This window comes from Trichechus manatus, unplaced genomic scaffold (assembly GCF_000243295.1).
Source record: "Trichechus manatus latirostris isolate Lorelei unplaced genomic scaffold, TriManLat1.0 scaffold00080, whole genome shotgun sequence".
NCBI lineage: Eukaryota > Metazoa > Chordata > Mammalia > Sirenia > Trichechidae > Trichechus > Trichechus manatus.
In genome coordinates this window covers 9,408,995-9,427,469 of record NW_004444016.1, presented here as the reverse complement: position 1 = coordinate 9,427,469, position 18,475 = coordinate 9,408,995, and the positions used below count along the sequence as shown (strand labels likewise).

The following is an 18,475-nucleotide window of genomic DNA, read 5'->3' as shown; positions in this document are numbered from 1 at the left end:
ACATGGTTGCTATGAGTCGGAATGGACTCAGTGGAACACAACAACAACCAAAATAAAACCACCACCCATCTGTCAATTTGTTGTACTGTGGTGGCTTGCGTGTTGTTATGATACTGGAAGCTATGCCACCAATATTTTCAAATACCAGCAGGGTCACACATAGTGGACAGGTTTCAGCAGAGCTTCCAGGCTAAGAGAGACTAGGAAGAAAGGCCTGGGGATCTACTTCTGAAAATTTGCCTATGTATCGCAGTATGGATCACATCAGAACACTGTCCAACTCTCTTGCTTTGGACACCTCATCAGGAGGGCTCAATCACAGGAGGAGGACATCGTGTTCGGTGAAGCAGAGGGCCAGCGAGGGCGAGGGAGTCCCACGGTGAAACAGACTCGCAAAACAGCTGCAATGATGGACTCAAACATGCAAGTGATCATGAGGATGACACAGGACCAGGCGATGTTTTGTTCTGTTGTACACGGGGTCACTATGAGTCTAAGGTGTCTATCTATCTAAAAATCAAAATACTTAGCAAAACAGAAATTAAAAAAAAAAGAAAAAGAACTCTTTTAATCTGATAACAAATATCCATGAAAAACCTACAATAAGCATTATAGTTAATGGTAAATTATTAAAGTTTTTCTCCTCTGAGATTAAGGAATGAGACAAAGATGCCCACAATCACTGCTTCTAAATAACACCATCTTAAAGAGGTCCTAGATGGTGCAATACGGTAAGAAAAAGAAATAAAAGGCTTGAGAAGGAAGAAATAAAATCATCATTAATCACAGATGACACAATTATATATGTCGAAAATCCATAGAGAATCCACAGACAAGCTATCAGAATATATGAATTGAGCAAAATCTCTGGATACATGGTTAATATAAACCACCATTTATATGTCCATATACCAGCAACAGATAGAAAATGAAACTATATATAGACCATTTACAATAATACCAAAATATATCAAATACCTATGAAGAGATCTAATAAAAGGTATGTAAGACATCTATATTGAAAACTATAAAATATTACTGAGACAAATAGAAGAAAACCTCAATAAACAGAAAAATATATCATGGTTATAGATTGGGAAACTCAGTATTATAAAGATATTAATTCTCTTTAAACTGATCCACAAATTCAATCCAAAAGCAACCAAAATTCCAGCAGTTTTTGTTTCTTTGTTTAGTTCTGTTTCATAGAAACAGACAAGCTAATTCTAAAATTTAAACGGAATTGCAAAGTGCCAAGAAGAGACAAGACAATCTTAAAGAACAAAAAAGCTGAAGCACCTACATTACCAGATATCAAGATTATAAACCTCTAGAATAAATATAGTAAGGTACTGTACAAAGATAAATAAGTGGACCAAAGGAACAGAATAAAGAGTCCAAAAACAGATCCACACATATAAGATCACCTGACTTATGACAAAGGTGGCAACACAGTGGAGTAGAGAAAGAATGGTCTTTTCAATAAATAGTGCTGAGCCAACTGAATATTCACATGCAAAAACAAATTAATCTTGACCCCCTACCTCACATTATACAGGAAAACCAATTCCAGATGGACTGTAGATTTAAATGGGCAAGGTAAAATAATGAAAAGCTTTTAGAAGAAAATACAGGAAAATGTGTTACTGGAATTAAAGCTGCTCTACAATCCAATTTTAGGAGCTTATCTTTTTTCTACATCAAAATAACTATATAACATATATATTCACATACACATGAATACATGTATATGTATACATTATAAAACATTCTACACATAAAATTTCCTATCACTTTTAATCAAATCATACTAAGATGACATATTTCAAATTGAAATCTACAATTTGAATTAGCCCATTGCCATAGTAATTCTGAATATATGAATAAAACGGCTACCTACTACTTTAAATTAAGGGAAATTCATGAACATTTTTAATGATCCATTTTGGAAGATTTTTCTTTAAATGGTATCCATTAATACGGATACTTCATATAATCTTAAGTTTCTATGAAAAGTTTAATATGACAATTTTTAAGTTTATTTAGTACCATTCAAAACAACAACAACGAAACATTCAATACTTGTTAAACTGTTCAAATCTATACACCACAAAATAAAATAAGCACAGGCAAAATGAATATACACAAGAAAAATTTGTGCTTTTCCCCCCAACAACTATGTGTGCCATTGTAATAATTTTTCTCATAAATGGACTAATAGATACACATAGCCAACATTTATCTAAAAAGATAAACAATGTTAATTTAACAATGAAAGGAGAAACAGTCATTTAAAGACCTCCTTTAAAAAAGAAGAAAAGTAAAAATAGAAAAAAAAAGTAATGTTTCTTCAATACTTAGAGGGCACTGAGCGTCTGTTAAGGGTGATGGTACAATGCAGGAACTGATAAGAGTGACTGCTGAACAACATGATGAACACAATGTCACTGAACTGTACATGTGAAGAATGCTAAAATGTCAAATATTCTGACATGTATATATTCACCACAAAGAAACCCCCCCCCCAAAAATTAATGTCTTTGAGTAATCTATGATCTCTAAAAACATATTTCCCTAAAACGTCACTTATTTAGAACTCAAAAAGCTCAGTAAAGACCCAGGAAGTAAGTTTTTTTTCTTCCCTAAAAGTCTCTGAGTAGTCGAAAGAAATACCACAAAACCCAAAGACTTATTCAAGAGAGAGTTCTTCAGCCCTTTACTCTAGAAAGGGCTTACTTTTACCTAATACTCAATCTTAAGAAGCTTTTTATTTGTTGTTCAGCCCTACAGCAGATTAACGGAAACAAATGAGAAGGAGTAGAGGAACTACTGTAAGGCTACCTCATGCTGACAGCAGTAAGAGACTCCATCTGACACCAAAGGGAAAATATGGGGAACCTATTTTTGAATCAAAAAGCTCTACAAATCTCAATGAATAAAGGCATCACTGTACCACAGAACAGAATACCTATCAGTGAATGCTTCTGATGGTAATCCCTAAGCCATAAAGAAAAATTTGAACAAAGAATACGGGATGTAAGCGAACGAGGCAGAGAAGAGTTCGAGATGTGCCTGAGAAAGATTTCTAAAATCGTTAAAAGTTTTTACAATTAAACAAGGTAGAAACTGGAAGAATATAATCAATGCCACTGAATTGTACATGTAGAAATTGTTGAATTGGTATATGTTCTGCTGTGTATATTCTCAACAACAATAAAAAATAAAATTAAAAAAAAGTAGAAACAGATTTTCAGGAAAAAATTAGCTTCTAATTATTTTGAGTAGCTAAATGTAGGGGACTTTTACCAGTAATAAAACAGGAATACATTCTTATTAATCTGTTTTCACTGGTTGCATATGATGGAAGAGCAGTATGTATTTATAGTCTGGGAAGAAAGGAGTCAATAAGGCATGATATTCTGATTTTTTCCCAAGTATTGGTGTTCTACTCTTCATCTGATTCCATGAGACATCTCAAAATTCTACCTCAAGTTAACAGAGTTAGTTTCAGCTGCTTACAAATAAAAGAATCTTGTCTAATACCAGGAGGCAAGGTTCAGAAGTTGAAGCCAGTGGAGGTGGGAAACTGTGTGACATAAGTGCTACCTAATTATAATGGCAGTCCCAGGGCCACAGAGACTACCAACAGATTTAATCTCACATCAACTGAACACAGCTGACTAAACTGCACATTTGGGCTCAACAGGGATGAATGCTGTCTTCAACTTACATATCATCTGGGTTCAGTGGTAGCCCTGTATGGACCACCTTGTCATAGCTCTGTTTTAGAGAATATGAAAAAGGTTCCATCGCAACCAGTCAACTTTCAGGAATTACAGCAGAACTGGTTATCAGGAACTCTAGTTACCAAAAGTCCTTTAACTACTGACATTTGTTTCTTCTCCCCACATCCCTTCCATGCATATATGTGAAAACCAAAGAGGTAATTAGGTATAAGATGGGAAAACTAAAGCTTAATAAGTAAAGGTCTAGTGTAAGTTAAGCAATGAGGAACAGGCTGAATGCTAGGAGACTTCTAGTTTTTTTCCATTAAAAATTTACTAGCATAAGAGACATCTATCATACTACATTCCAGGTCATAGGTACCAGAGTCACAAAGAGCAAAATGGCTAATGAGGAAACTAGAAAAAGAACAAAAGGCAACTGATTACACGGCTCCTGAATTCTGTTTCCTTTATATTAAGAGTCTATTAGCTTAATTTGATAAAATTCAACACCCTTTCTTGATGAAAGCCCTAAAGAAGATCAGAATAGAAGGGAATTCCTCAATACGACTCAGGGCATATATGACAAGCTGCCAACAACCAACATTATACTTAATGGAGAAAGACTGAGAGTTTTCCTCTTGAAATCAGGAATGACACAAGGGTGCCCACTCTCACCACTTCTATTCAACATTGTATTAGATGTCCGAACCAGAGCAATAAGACAAGACAATGAAATAAATGGTATCCAGATTGGAAAAGAAGTAAAATTATCTCTATCTGAGGACAATATGATCCCATATATAGAAAATCTCAAAGAGTCCATAAGAAAACTTCTAGAGCTAAGACAGGAATTTGGCAAAGTTGCAGGGTACAAGGTCAACAAACAAAAATCAGTTTGGTTTCTATATACCAGCAATGAGAAATCTGAAAGGGAAATTAGGGAAACAATTCCATTTACAATAGCATCTAAGAGAATAAAATAACTAGGAATAAATCTAATGAGGGAGGTTAAGGACATATACAACGAAAACTATAAAACACTGCTGAAAAAGATTAAAGAAGACTTAAATAAATGGAAAGATGTTCCATGTTTATGGATCAGAAGACTTAATACTGTTAAGCTGTCAATACCACCCAAACGGATCTATAGATTCAACGCAATCCCAATAAAAATTCTAAAAGCCTTCTTTAGCGAAATAGAAAAACCAATTCTCAACTTTATATGGAACGGCAAGAGGCTCCAAATAGCTAAAGCAATGTTGACAGAGAAGAACAAACGAGGAGACCTCACAGTTCCTAATTTTAAAACATACTATACAGCTATAGTAATCGAAACAGGCTAGTACTGGTAAAACAAAAAGCACACAGACCAGTGGAATAGAATTGAGAGTCCAAAAATAAACCCACACATCTACGGTCAACTGATTTCTGACATGGGTGCTAAGTCCATTCAATGGGGAAACAAGAGTCTTTTCCATAAATGGTGCTGAGAAAATTGGATTTTCACGTATAGAAAAATGAAACAGGATCCATGCCTCACACCAAACACAAAAACAAATTCAAGATGGATTAAGGACCTAAATGTGCAAACTAAAACCATAAAATTCTTAGAAGAACAAGCAGAGGCAGTGCTGTCAGGCCTAGCTTTCAACAATGCATTATCTACTATAACAGCAAAAGCACAAACAGCAAAAGACAAAATAAATAAATGGGACCTCATAAAAATTAAAAACTTTTGTTCATCAAAAAACTTTATAAAAACAGGGAAAAGACAAGCTAAACTGAGAGAATATCTTCAGAAACCATATATCTGACAAGAATCTAACAACCAAAATATATATAAAACTTCAACAACTTAACAATAAAAAGACAAATAACCCAATCATAAAATGGGCAAAGGATCTGAATAGACATTTCATCAAAAAGAACATTCAAATGGCCACCAAACACATGAAAAGATGCTCAGCGTCATTAGCATCAGCGACATGCAGATCAAAACCACTATGAGATACCACTTCACTACCACTAGTGTGGTTAAGATTAAAAAAAAAAAAAAAAACCAAACAAACAGAAAACAAAAAATACTGGTGAGCACGTGGGGACATTAGAACGTTTACTCATTGCTGGTGGGAATGCAAAATGGTACAGCCATTGTGGCAGTTCCTCAAAAAACTAAAAATAGAACTACCAAATGACCCAGCAATTCCACTCCTAGGTATATACTCGAAAGATTCGAAAGCAGAGACTCAAAAAGAGACTTGTACACCAACGTTCCTTGCAGCACTATTCACAATATCCAAAAGGCAGAAACAATCTAAATGCCCATCAAGAGATGAATGGATAAACAAAATGGAGTACACATATACAATGGAATACTACTCAGCCAGTCGGAGAAATAAAATCTTGATACATGCTACAGTATGGATGGAGCTTGAAGACATTATGCTGAGCGAAATAAGCCAGTCACAAAAGGACAAATATAGTATGACCTAACTAAGTGGTAACTTTGGTGAAGGGTAAGATAGTACACAATACTGGGGAAGCCAGCACAACTTGATCAAGGCAAGAGCATGGAAGCTTCGTAGACACATCCAAACTCCCTGAGGAACCAAATTACTGGGCTTAGGGCTAGGGACCACGGTCTTGGGGGATATCTAGCTCAACGTGCATAGCACAGTTTATAAAGAAAATGTTCTACATTCTACTCTGGTGGGTAATGCCTGCAGTCTTAGAGCTTGTGAGTGGCCATCTAAGATACTCCATTAATCCCACCGCGCCTGGAGCAAGGGAGAATGAAGAAAACCAAAGATACAAGGAAAGATCAGTCCAAAGGACAAATGGACCACAACTACCACAGCCTCCACCAGACTGAGTCCAGCACAACTAGATAGTGCCCAGCTACCACCACCAACTGCTCTGATAGGGATCACAGCAGAGGGTCTGGGATAGAGCTGGAGAAAAATGTAGAACAAAATTCAAACTTACAAAAAAGACCAGACTTACTGGTCTGACAGAGACTGGAGAAACCCCAAGGGTACAGCCCCAGACACCCTTTTAACTCAGTACTGAAGTCACTTTTAAGGTTCACTCTTCAGGCAAAGATTAGACAGGCCCATAAAACAAAACAAGACTAAATGGGCACACAAGCCCAAAGGCAAGGACAAGAAGGCAGGAGAGGACAGGAAAGCTGGTAATGGGGAACCCAAGGTCAAGAAGGGAAGAGTGTTGACACGTTGTGGGGCTGGCAACCAATGTCACAGAACAGTATGTGTATTAATTGTTTAATAAGAAACTAATTTTCTCTGTGAACCTTCATCTAAAGCACAATTTAAAAAAAAAGAAGAAGAAAAGGCAAGTGTACAGACAGCAAAGTTTATTAGTAGTTATCAGCGGTGAGAGGGAGGGGGAAAATGGAGGTTAATGGTGATGGAAAAATTGCACTGATTAAGGATAAGGTTGCATGGCCAATTATTGTAACTGCTGTAAAAAGTTGTACACCTGTAAAAAGCTGAATTGGCAAAAGTTCTGTGATAGATATACTTACAATAACAACAACAACAACAAAAGATGAGCTGCTGAAGCAGCTTCTGTACAACCAAACACCTCAAGGAATTTGGTTCACTGGTTTGGTTTGGAGGTTTAGGGTCATAGTTTCAAGGGGCATCACAATTACTGTATTTACATGTAAAAAAAAAATTGGCATAGCAGCACTTATGAAAATACCTTGAGGTAGGGAGGGAATGACTGGCAAATAAAGAAGGCACATGTTATTTGTGGGAAAATATGGTAATTGATCTAATAATGTGTTTAGTGCTTCTGTTCTACCTCCGAGTTCACGGTGTAGTGCCTAGGGTCTTAAGAGCTTGCAAGTGGCCATCCAAGGCACAACAATTAGGTCTCTATTCATCTGGAACAACAGAGGAAGAAGCACAGTCACGAATAGGGGGAGGATATGAAATGTGTGGCTAATTGCCTTCATGAACAACTGCCTCCTTTGCCATGAGACCAGAAGAACTGGATAGTGCCCAGCTACCATTACTGAACATTTTGATCAAAGGTTCCATAGAGGACTACTGATCAAAAGGGGGAAAATGCAGAACAGAATTTAAAATTTTCATGGACTCCAGATATCCTAGGGCCATGAAGATTGGATGAACCCCTGAAACTACTGTCCTTAGATAATCTTTAAACCGTAAACCAAAAATATCCCCTGAAGTCTTCTTAAAACCAAACAACAGTTTAGCTTAACTAGTAAAAAATGTCTGCCTTGCGCATTATGATCTTTTAAGAACTATCTATATGGGATCAACTTGACAAGAGCAACTCAAAAGATTATACAGGAACCTCAGGGGGCAACGAATTTATGTTAATGAGGGAGGAACAACTCAGAAAAGGAGAATGAGAAGGGTTAAATAACCCGAAGAATGTACTCAATGTAACCAAATGGTGCATGTAGAAACTATTGAACTGGTGTTATATATATATTTTGCTGTGTATATTCTCAACAACAACAAATGAAATAAAACTAAGTATATAGTAAAACTATTCCTATTCACAGACGACATAATCCTACACACAGAAAATCCCAAAGAGTCCACAAGAAAGCTACCGGAATAGAAGGATTCAACAAAGTAGGATGCAAGATCAATATACAAATACCAGTTGCATTCCAATGCACCTACAAAGAAAACTTCAAAAAAGGAAATCAGGAAAACAATACCATTTACAATACCCGCCCCCCAATACGATAAAATACTTAGGAATAAATCTAACCAGGGATGTAAAAGACCTATATAAAGAAAACTACAAAATCCTGCTACAAGAAACCAAGAGATCTACATAAATGGAAGAACATACCATGCTCATGGATAGGAAGACTGAACATAGTGAAAGTGTCAATACTACGCAAAGCAATCTAAAGATATAATGCAATCCCAGTCCAAATTCCAACAACATTCTTTATCAAGATGGAAAAACTAATCACCAACTTTATATGGAAGGGAAAGAGACCTTGGATAAGTAAAGCAATACTGAAGAAGAAGAACAAAGTAGGAGGCATCGCAATACCTGATCTAAGAACACACTATGCAGCCATGGTAGTCAAAAGAGCCTGGTACTGGTACAATGACAGATACACAGACCAATGGAACAGAACTGAGAACCCAGACGTATATCCATCCACCTATGGTCAGCTGATCTTCAACAAACGGCCAAAGACCATTAAATAGGGAAGAGGCAGTCTCTTCAACAAATGGCGCTGGCAAAACTGGATGTCTATCTGTAGAAAAACAAACAGGACCCATACCTCACACCATACACAAAAACTAGCTCAAAATGGATTAAAGACCTAAATATAAAACCTAAAACTATAAAGATCATGGAGGAAAAAACAGAGCCAATGCTAGGGCCCCAATAGATGGCATAAATAGAGTACGAGCATAACTAAAAATATACACACAGCTTGAGAAGAACTAGATATATGGGACCTCCTTAAAACTAAACGTTTATGCTCAACAAAAGACTTCTCCAGAAGAGTCAAAAGAGAACCTATAGACTAGGAAAAAATTTTTGGCTATGGCATATCCAACAAGGAACTAATCTCTAAAATTTATAGAAAATTTCAACATCTCAACAATAAAAAGACAGACAATCCAATTACAAAATGGGCACAAGATATGGACACTTCATCATAGAAGAAATTCAGGCCACTAACAAACATATGAAGAAATGCTCATGATCATTAGCTATTAGAGAGATGCAAATCAAAACCACAATGAGATACATCTAACTGACATTACTGGAACTAACCAAAAAAACAAAAAAATAACAAATGCTGGTGAGGTTGTGGGGAGACTGGAACTCTTATACACTCTTGGTGGTACTGTAAAATGTACAACCACTATGGAAAATGGTACGGTGGTTCCTCAGAAAAGCTAGAAATAGAAATACCGTATGATCCAGCAATCCCACTCCCAGGTGTATACCCTAAAGAAATAAAGAGCTGTGACACAAATAGACATATGCGTACCCATGTTCATTGCATCACTATTCACAAAAGCAAAAAGATGGAAACAACCTAAGTGTCCATTAACAGATGAATGGATAAACAAATTATAATACATACACACAATGGAACACTGCGCAATGATAAGAATAATGACAAATCCGCAAAACATCTCACAACGTGGATAAATTTGGAGGACATTATGCTGAGTGAAATCAGTCAAATACAAAAGGACAGATATTGTATATGACCACTATTATAAAGTAACAACAAAAGATTTACACACAGGAAAAAAGAAAGAAAAAAATTCTTTGATGGTTACCACAGACAGAAGGGGGAGGGAGGGAAAATTACCAATTAGATAGAAAACACGAGTTAATATTAGTGAAGAGAAAGGCAATACATAATATGGGGGAAGTCTGCACAACATGACCAAGGCAAGAGATGACACTGAGAGGAACACAAGAATAAAGGGCAACTACAGCACTGCTATAGCTTAGACAATTCTGCAACAATAGTATTAAGAAACAATAATTTACGAATGAATAAATAGGTAGAGAGATACACCAAGAGGTGTGGGAAGATGTAAGGGAACACACCCACCAGCAGATACAGCTTTGGCGGTGGATAATCCCACATACGTGTCTGTAGGTACAGCTCACATAGAGCACACAAGGGGTAGAGCCAGGGAAACATCTTAGACATAACCAAACACCTTGAAGGATGAAGTTCCTACTAGGCTAGAAGACAAAGGACCACGGACTTGGGTGGCATCTAGGTCAACTGGCACAGCATTCTTCATAAAGACAATGTTTTGCATCCTACTTTGGTGAGTAGTGTCTGGGGTCTTAAAAGCTTGCAAGTGGCCATCTAAGATACAACTATTGGTCTCTTCCGATATGGGGCAAAGGAGAGTGAAGAAACCCAGTGACTCAAGGGAGCATTTAGTCCAAAGGACTAATGGACCACGTGAACTACAGCCTACATGGCCCCGAGACCAGAAGAACTAGATGGTGTCCAGCTACCACTACCAACTGCTATGACTGGAATCACAACAGAGGGTCCTGGACAGAGTGGGAGAAAATTGTAGAACAAAAAATCAAATTCACAAAAAAGACCAGACTTACTGGTCTGACAGAGACTGGAAGAACCCCCGAGACTAAGACTAAGGCCCTAAAGCACCCTTCTGACCTGTAACTGAAGCCATTCCCAGAGACTGCCTCACAGCCAAACAATAGACAAGCACATAAGATAAACAGTAACACCCGAGAGGAACATACTCCTTAGAAGAACTATATGCAATCAAAAGGGTAATATCTGCCCAAAAACAAAGATGAGAAGCAAAAAGAGATAGAAAATCGGGACAAAAGGAAATGGGGAACCCAGGGTGGAAATGGGGAGAGTGATGACACATTGTGGGGAATGAAACCAAGGTCATGAAACACTTTATGTACAAATTATCGAATGGGAAACTAATTTGCCCTGTAAACTTTCACCTAATGCACAATAAAATACACAAACAATACCCATGAGGAATGTGCTCCTTAGAACAATCAACTGAAGGAGACCAGATGGGCAACATTTGCCCAAAAGCAAAAATGAGAAGGCTAGGAGGGGCAGGGAAACTGGAGGAAAGGAAAGGCAGTGTGGAAATGGGGAGAATGCTGACATATTGGGGGAGGGACAGCAACCAATGTCATGGAACAATCTGTATTACGAATGGTTGAATGGGAAACTAATTTGCTGTGTAAATTTTACCTAAAGCACAATAAAATGTTAAAAAAAAAAAAGTATACAAGACCAAAAAAAATCATATTAAAAGAAAAAAAAAAAGAGTCCATTGGCTTAGGGAACACTGAGCTAATGTTAAGAGTGATAGAAAAATTTGGGAATGTGTAAAAGTGATGGTTAAACAACACAGTGAACGTATTTAAGGTCACCGAACTGTACGTAAAGGAGCTGTGGTGGGTGGTGCAGTGGTTAAGCAATTGGCTACTAATCGAAAGGTGGGCAGTTCAAACCCAGCAGCGGAGAAAGATGTGGCAGTCTGCATCCATAAAAATCACAGCCTTGGAAACCCTATGAGGCAGTTCTCCTTTGTCCTATCAGGTGGCTATGAGTCAGAATCAACTCAATGGCAACAGCTTTGGTTATTTGGTTTTGAAATGTACATGTGAAGATTGCTGAAATGGCAAATGTTTTGTTATCTACAGATTTATTACAATTAAAAAAAAAAGTCCATTGGGATAAAATTGAGCTCTATAAAAAAAAACACTGAAATAGGATTTCATCTGTTTCTTAGAACAGCACCATGAGTTTTTTTTCACCTCGAACTACAAACAAACTAAAAATAAGGCCAGAAACTTAAGGAAAGCTGAAGCTAAGGCAAATACCAATAAACATACACCAGAAAAGTCTATGGATAGAGCATTTAAGGAGTTCAGTAATCACTTCTCCCCATTACTTACCTGCACTCTCTGTAGAGATGCTGCTGTAAGGTGGAGGAGCATCACTTCCAGCTTGTTCAGGTTCTCCCAGCTCCTCCTCATTCTGCAACTAAATAAAAATTTCATCCTTTAATGTGGTAAACCCTTTAACAAAATATTCTATTACTAGGAATTTATCCTAAGGAAATAATCAGACAAAGAGAGGGAAAAATAGGTATAAGTGCTATTGCAGCAAAAATTAGAAACAACCTAAATTCTAATCAAAGGGGGCTTCTTAAATAAATTACAGTACCTCTTATAAAAGACTACTAAGCAACCATTCCACCACTTGTCTATCAGTTTGTTGTACTGTGATGGCTTGCATGCTGGGATGCTGGAAGCTATGCCACTGGTATTTCCAATACTAGCAGGGTCACCCATGGTAGACAGGTTTCAGTGCAGCTTCCAGACTAAGACAGACTAGGAAGAAGGACCTGGCATGGCAGTCTACTTCTGAAAAAAATTAGCCAATGAAAATCTTATGAATAGCAGTGGAATACTGTATGATATAATGCTGCAAGATGAGCCCCTCAGGTTGGAAGGTAGTCAAAATACAACTGGGGAAGAGCTGCCTCCTCAAAGTAGAGTTGACCTCAATGACATGAATGGAGTTAAATTTTCAGGACCTTCATTTACTGATGTGGCACAACTCCAAGTGAGAAAAAACAGCTGCAAACATTCATTAATAATCAAAACATGGAATGTACGAAGTATGAATGAATCTAGGAAACCTGAAGTCGTCAAAAATGAAACAGAACGCATAATGATCGATATCCTAAGTATTAGCAAGCTGAAATAGACTGATATTGGCCATTTTGAATCGGACAATCAAATGGTTTACTATGAGGGAACGACAACTTGAAGAGGAATGGCATTGCAGTCATCATCAAAAAGAACATTTCAAGATCTATCCTGAAGTACAATGCCGTCAGTGACAGGATAATATCCAAACACCTACAAGGAAAACCAGTTAATATGACTATTACTCAACTTTATGCATAAACTACTAATGCCAAAGATGAAAAAATTGAAGATTTTCAGCAACTTTTGCAGTCTGAAATTGATCAAACATGCAATCAAGATGCATTGATAATTACTGGTGATTGGAATGCGAAAATTGGAAACGAAGAAGGAGGATCTGTAGTTGTAAAATATGGCCTTGGTGACAGAAATGATTCCAGAGATCGCGTAACAGAATTCTGCAAGACCAATGACTTATTCATTGCAAATACCTTTTTTCAACAACATAAATGACGACTATATATGTGGATGTCACCAAATGGAATACACAGGAATCCAACTGATTACATCTGTGGAAAGAGAAGACAGAGAAGCTCAATATCATCAGTTAGAACGAGGCCAGGAGCTGACTGCGGAACAGACCATCAACTGCTCATATGCAAGCTCAAGTCAAAGCTGAAGAAAATTAAAACAAGTCCATGAGAGCCAAAGAATGATCATGAGTATATCCCAATTTAGAGACCATCTCAAGAATAGATCTGACACACTGAACACTAATGACCAAAGACCAGAGGAGTTGTGGAATGATACCAAGGACATCATGCATGAATAAAGTAAAAGGTCATTAAAAATACAGGAAAGAAAGAAAAGACCAAAATGGATGTCAGAAGAGACTCAGAAACTTGCTCTTGAATGTACAGTAGCTAAAGCAAATGGAAGAAATAATCATATAAAGGAGCTGAACGTAAGATTTCAAAGGGTAGCTCGAGAAGACAAAATATTGTAATGAAATGTGCAGACATGGAGTTAAAAAACCAAAAGGGAAGAACACGCTCAGCATTTCTCAAACTGAAAGAACCGAAGAAAAAAATTCAAGCTTCAAGTTGCAGTATTGAAGGATTCTGGGCAAAATATCAAACAATGCAAAAAGCATCAAAAGAAGATAGAAGGAATACACAGAGTCACTGTACCAAAAAGAATTGGTTGACGTTCAACCACTTCACGAGGTAGCATATAATCAAGAACCGATGGTACTGAGGGAAGAAGTCCAAGCTGCACTGAAGGCATTGGCAAAAAACAAGGGTCCAGGAATTGACAGAATACCAATCGACAGGAAAGTTTCAGCAAACAGATGCCAACACTGGAAGCACTCACTCACCTACGCCAAGAAATTTGGAAGACAGTTACCTGGCCAACTGACTGGAAGAGATCCATATATGTGCCCATTCCAAAGAAAAGTGAGCCAACAGAATGTGGAAATTATCAAACAATAGCATTAATATCACACGCCAAGTAAAATTTTGCTGAATATCATTCAAAAATGGTTGCAGCAGTACAACAACAGAGAACTGCCAGAAATTCAAGCCGGATTCACAACAGGGTGTGGAACGAGGGATATCACTGCTGATGTCATATGGATCCTGGATGAAAGCAGAGAATACCAGAAAGATGTTTACCTGTGTTTTATTGACTATGCAACGGCATTCAATTGTGTGGATCGTAACAAATTATGGATAACACTGAGAAGAACGGGAATTCCAGAACACTTAATTGTGCTCATGAAGAACCTGCACACAGACCAAGAGGCAGTCCTTTGAACAGAACAAGAGGATACCGCCTGGTTTAAAATCAGTAAAGGTGTGCATCAGGGTTGTATCCTTTCACCATACTGATTCAATCTGTATGCTGAGCAAATAATGTGAGAAGCTGCACTATATGAAGAAGAACGAGGCTTCAGGATTGGAGGAAGACTCATTAACAAACCACCTGTAATATGCAGATGACACAACTTTGCTTGCTGAAAGCAAAGAGGACTTGAAGCACTTACTGATGAAGATCAAAGACTACAGCCTTCAGTGTGGATTACACCTCAACATAAAGAAAATAAAAATCCTCACAACTGGACCAATATGCAACATCATGATAAACAGAGAAAAAACTGAAGTCGTCAAGATTTCATTTTCCTTGGATACACTACCACTGCCCATGGAAGCAGCAGTCAAGAAATCAGATGATGCACTGCACTGGGCAAATCTGCTGCAAAAGACCTCTTTAAAGCGTTAAAAACCAAAGATGTCATTTTGAGGGTTAAGGTGAACCTGACCCAAGCCATGGTATTTTCAATTGTCTCATATGCATGCGAAAGCTGGACTATGAATAAGGAAGACCAAAGAAGAATCGATACATTTGAATTATAGTGTTATGGAAGAATACTGACTATACCATGGACTGCCAGAAGAAAGAACAAATCTGTCTTGGAAGTACAGCCAGAATGTTCCTTAGAAGCGAGAACTTTGGACATATTATCAGGAAGGACCAGTTCCTGGAAAAGGACATCATGCTTGGTAAAATAGCGGGTCAGTGAAAAAGAGGAAGACCCTCAACAAGATGGACTGACACAGTGGCAGCAATAATGGGCTCAAACACATATCAACGATTGTGGGGATCAGACAGTGTTTCATTTCATTCTGTTGTACACAGGGTGACTATGAGTAGGGAACTGGCTGATGGCACCTAACAACAAGAAGCAACCATTACTAATGAAAATGAAGAACATATGAAGACACAAAGAGACAGATATTCATGGTGTACTGTTATACGCAACAAGCTAGTTAGCAAATAGCACACATCATACAATTCTTGAAAAAGACATATATGACACAAAGGTCTAGAATGACATCTGAAATTCAACATGATTTATCTCTAGGTGATGGAATTATAGAGAAATTTTTCTCCATTGTTTACATATATATGTTATTTTTTTTTGTAATGACCATTTATCACTTATATAATTTTTAAAGTTGGAAAATAACCTGTTAAGACAAACATGAGGAAGTCAAGGTTTACCATTACATTCAGTTTGTGCATAGAAACTGAATCTTAAATAACTGAGGCATTTATAAAAACATAAAATTCTACCTACTGCTACTTGTAACTTCTGCCAACACAACTCCCTCTTCCCTATCTCAGCAACTTTCTTGCTGGGCAGACCTTCAGTTATTTTAAATAACACACTGAAAGTATGTCTTCCTGCTATCAGTAGTTTGGACAGTCTGAAGCAAGTTATCTTCACAGAAGACATTCAATTTAATTTTCCCAGTGTGCAGGTAGACTAAATTCATTGGCAAGATGAGGCGTATAAGATAGGCAGTAAGCCTGTAAAGTAGTAACAGAATATTCCTTGATATGCCTGACTTGGGGATCTTGTCCTGACTTCATTAGCATCATGATACATAGTGTAAACTGTGCCACTTGTAAAATGTTATTGTTAGCTGGTCAAGTCAGCCTAACTCATGGCAACCCCACACACAACAGAACAAAACACTGCACAGTCCTGCGCCACCCCCATGACTGGTTGCAGCTAGAACTGTTGTGATCCATAGGATTTTCACTGGCTGATTTTCCTAATAAAATCAGCATCTATGATACTGAACAGGTTTCAGGGGAGCTTCCAGACTAACATGAACTAGAAAGAAAGGCCTGGCGATCTACTTCTGAAGACACCCCCTAAAACATACTGCTACAAAGAACTACTTTGAATTGAGACAAAAAAAGACAGAGGGAGCCTGAGATGTCATAACATAAAGTAGAGGTCTATAACCTCTTAAATTTTAACCAACCATCTCAATCTCAATCTCCAGTCCCTATGATATTCAATATCAGATGCCAACAAAACTTCTCTGATCAATACCGCAAGCTTTCAATTTCAATTCATGAATTTCTGTGCCAAATTCTCATCAATATCTACCACCTGGGCACAATTCTGAGAAACCTAGTAATCTAATGTTAAACTTAAGGCACTCACTGGAATCTGGGGTCTTAAAAGCTAGCAAATGGCCATCTAAGATGTATCAATTGGTCCCAACCCACCTGGAGCAAAGGAGAATGAAGAACACCAAAGACACAAGGAAAATATTAGCCCAGACAGAAAGGGCCAGATAAACCAGAGACTGCATCAGCCTAAGAGCAGAAGAACTAGATGGTGCCTGGCTACTACCAATGACCACCCTGACAGGGAACACAACAGACAGTCCCTGACAGAGCAGGAGAAAAGTGGGGTACAGAACTCAAATTCTAGTAAAAAGACCAGACTTACTGGTTTGACTGAGACTGGAGGGACCCCGGAAGACATGGCCCCTGGACTCTGTTAGCCCAAAACTAAAACCATTCCCGAGGCCAACTCCTCAGAAAAAGATTAGACTGGACTATGGGACATAAAATGAAGAGTGTGCTTCTTAGCTCAAGTAGATACATGAGACTAAATGGGCAGCTCCTGTCCAGAGGCAAGATGAGAAGGCAGAGAGGGTCAGGAGCTGGTTGAATGGACACGGGAAATCCAGGGTGGAAAGGAGGCGTGTGCTGTAACAGTACAAGGAGAGCAACTAGGGTCACATAACAATGGGTGTATAAATTTTTGTATGAGAAACTAACTTGAATTGTAAACTTTCACTTTAAGCACAATTAAAAAAAAAAAGTAAGGCACTCACAAAATAACTGTATTGTAACTTTAGATGAATTTTTCTTTCAAATGATGGCGTGGACAAAATAATTAGGGCAAAGGCATATTTTCCTGGGATACCAAGTCAGTGAATTATTTAAAAAGATCCCCTGGGGCCATGGTTCACTTGGAATGTTGGTTTTAACAGAGCCAGTAGCGCAATGGTTAAGAGTTCGTCTGCTAATCCAAAGGTCGGCAGTTCGAATCCACCAGCCGCTCCTTGGAAACCCTATGGGGCAGTTCTACTCTGTCCTATAGGGTCAGTGTGAGTTGGAATCGACTTGATGGCAACAGGTTTGGCCCTGGGAATCTCGTGGAAAGTAGCAAGAACAGAAGCAAATACAAACTCTTCAAGAATGTTGCCTTAATCTATTGTTGCCAGTAATGTCCTTTATTTAAACCTAGCTTGGTATTTCTGACCTGTTTTATATTTCCTGAGCTTAGTCAAAGTAATCATGTCACCTCTGCATATTTTAGGTTTCAGAAAGGAAGCATGACAATTCTAAGAAATACAGACATTCACAGAATAAAGAGGCCTTATATGCCAGTATCTACAAGATAGGTGCCTGTCTCCTAGCAACCTGGAAATGTGAAATTTGATCATCCCACACCACAGTAACAGATAACAGCAGAGAAATTCCAGCCTTCTCAGAAATCCCCATTTACTTTTTGCAGAGGAAAAAAAAGACCCATTTCCAGGTAAAGGTTTTTACTTCATTAAAATTCTCACTTTATGATCAGGTACTAATATTATTTCCAACAGGAAAAACAAAATATATATATATATATATATATATAT

The 18,475-nt window shown here is 37.8% G+C and overlaps 1 protein-coding gene across 3 annotated transcripts in view; it reads right to left on the bottom strand.

Annotated features, from left to right (window-relative positions):
• Positions 1-18,475, bottom strand: part of NDFIP1 (Nedd4 family interacting protein 1) — a 74,323-nt gene that overhangs the window by 22,010 nt on the left and 33,838 nt on the right. For all 3 annotated transcript variants that reach the window (XR_002824816.1, XM_004381130.2, XM_023735638.1), the window contains exon 2: positions 12,201-12,288. Coding sequence is in view for 2 of the 3 variants with exons in the window: in XM_004381130.2 (XP_004381187.1) it covers positions 12,201-12,288 (88 nt within the window). In the remaining variant the exon portion in view is untranslated. The remainder of the gene's footprint in view (positions 1-12,200; positions 12,289-18,475) is intronic.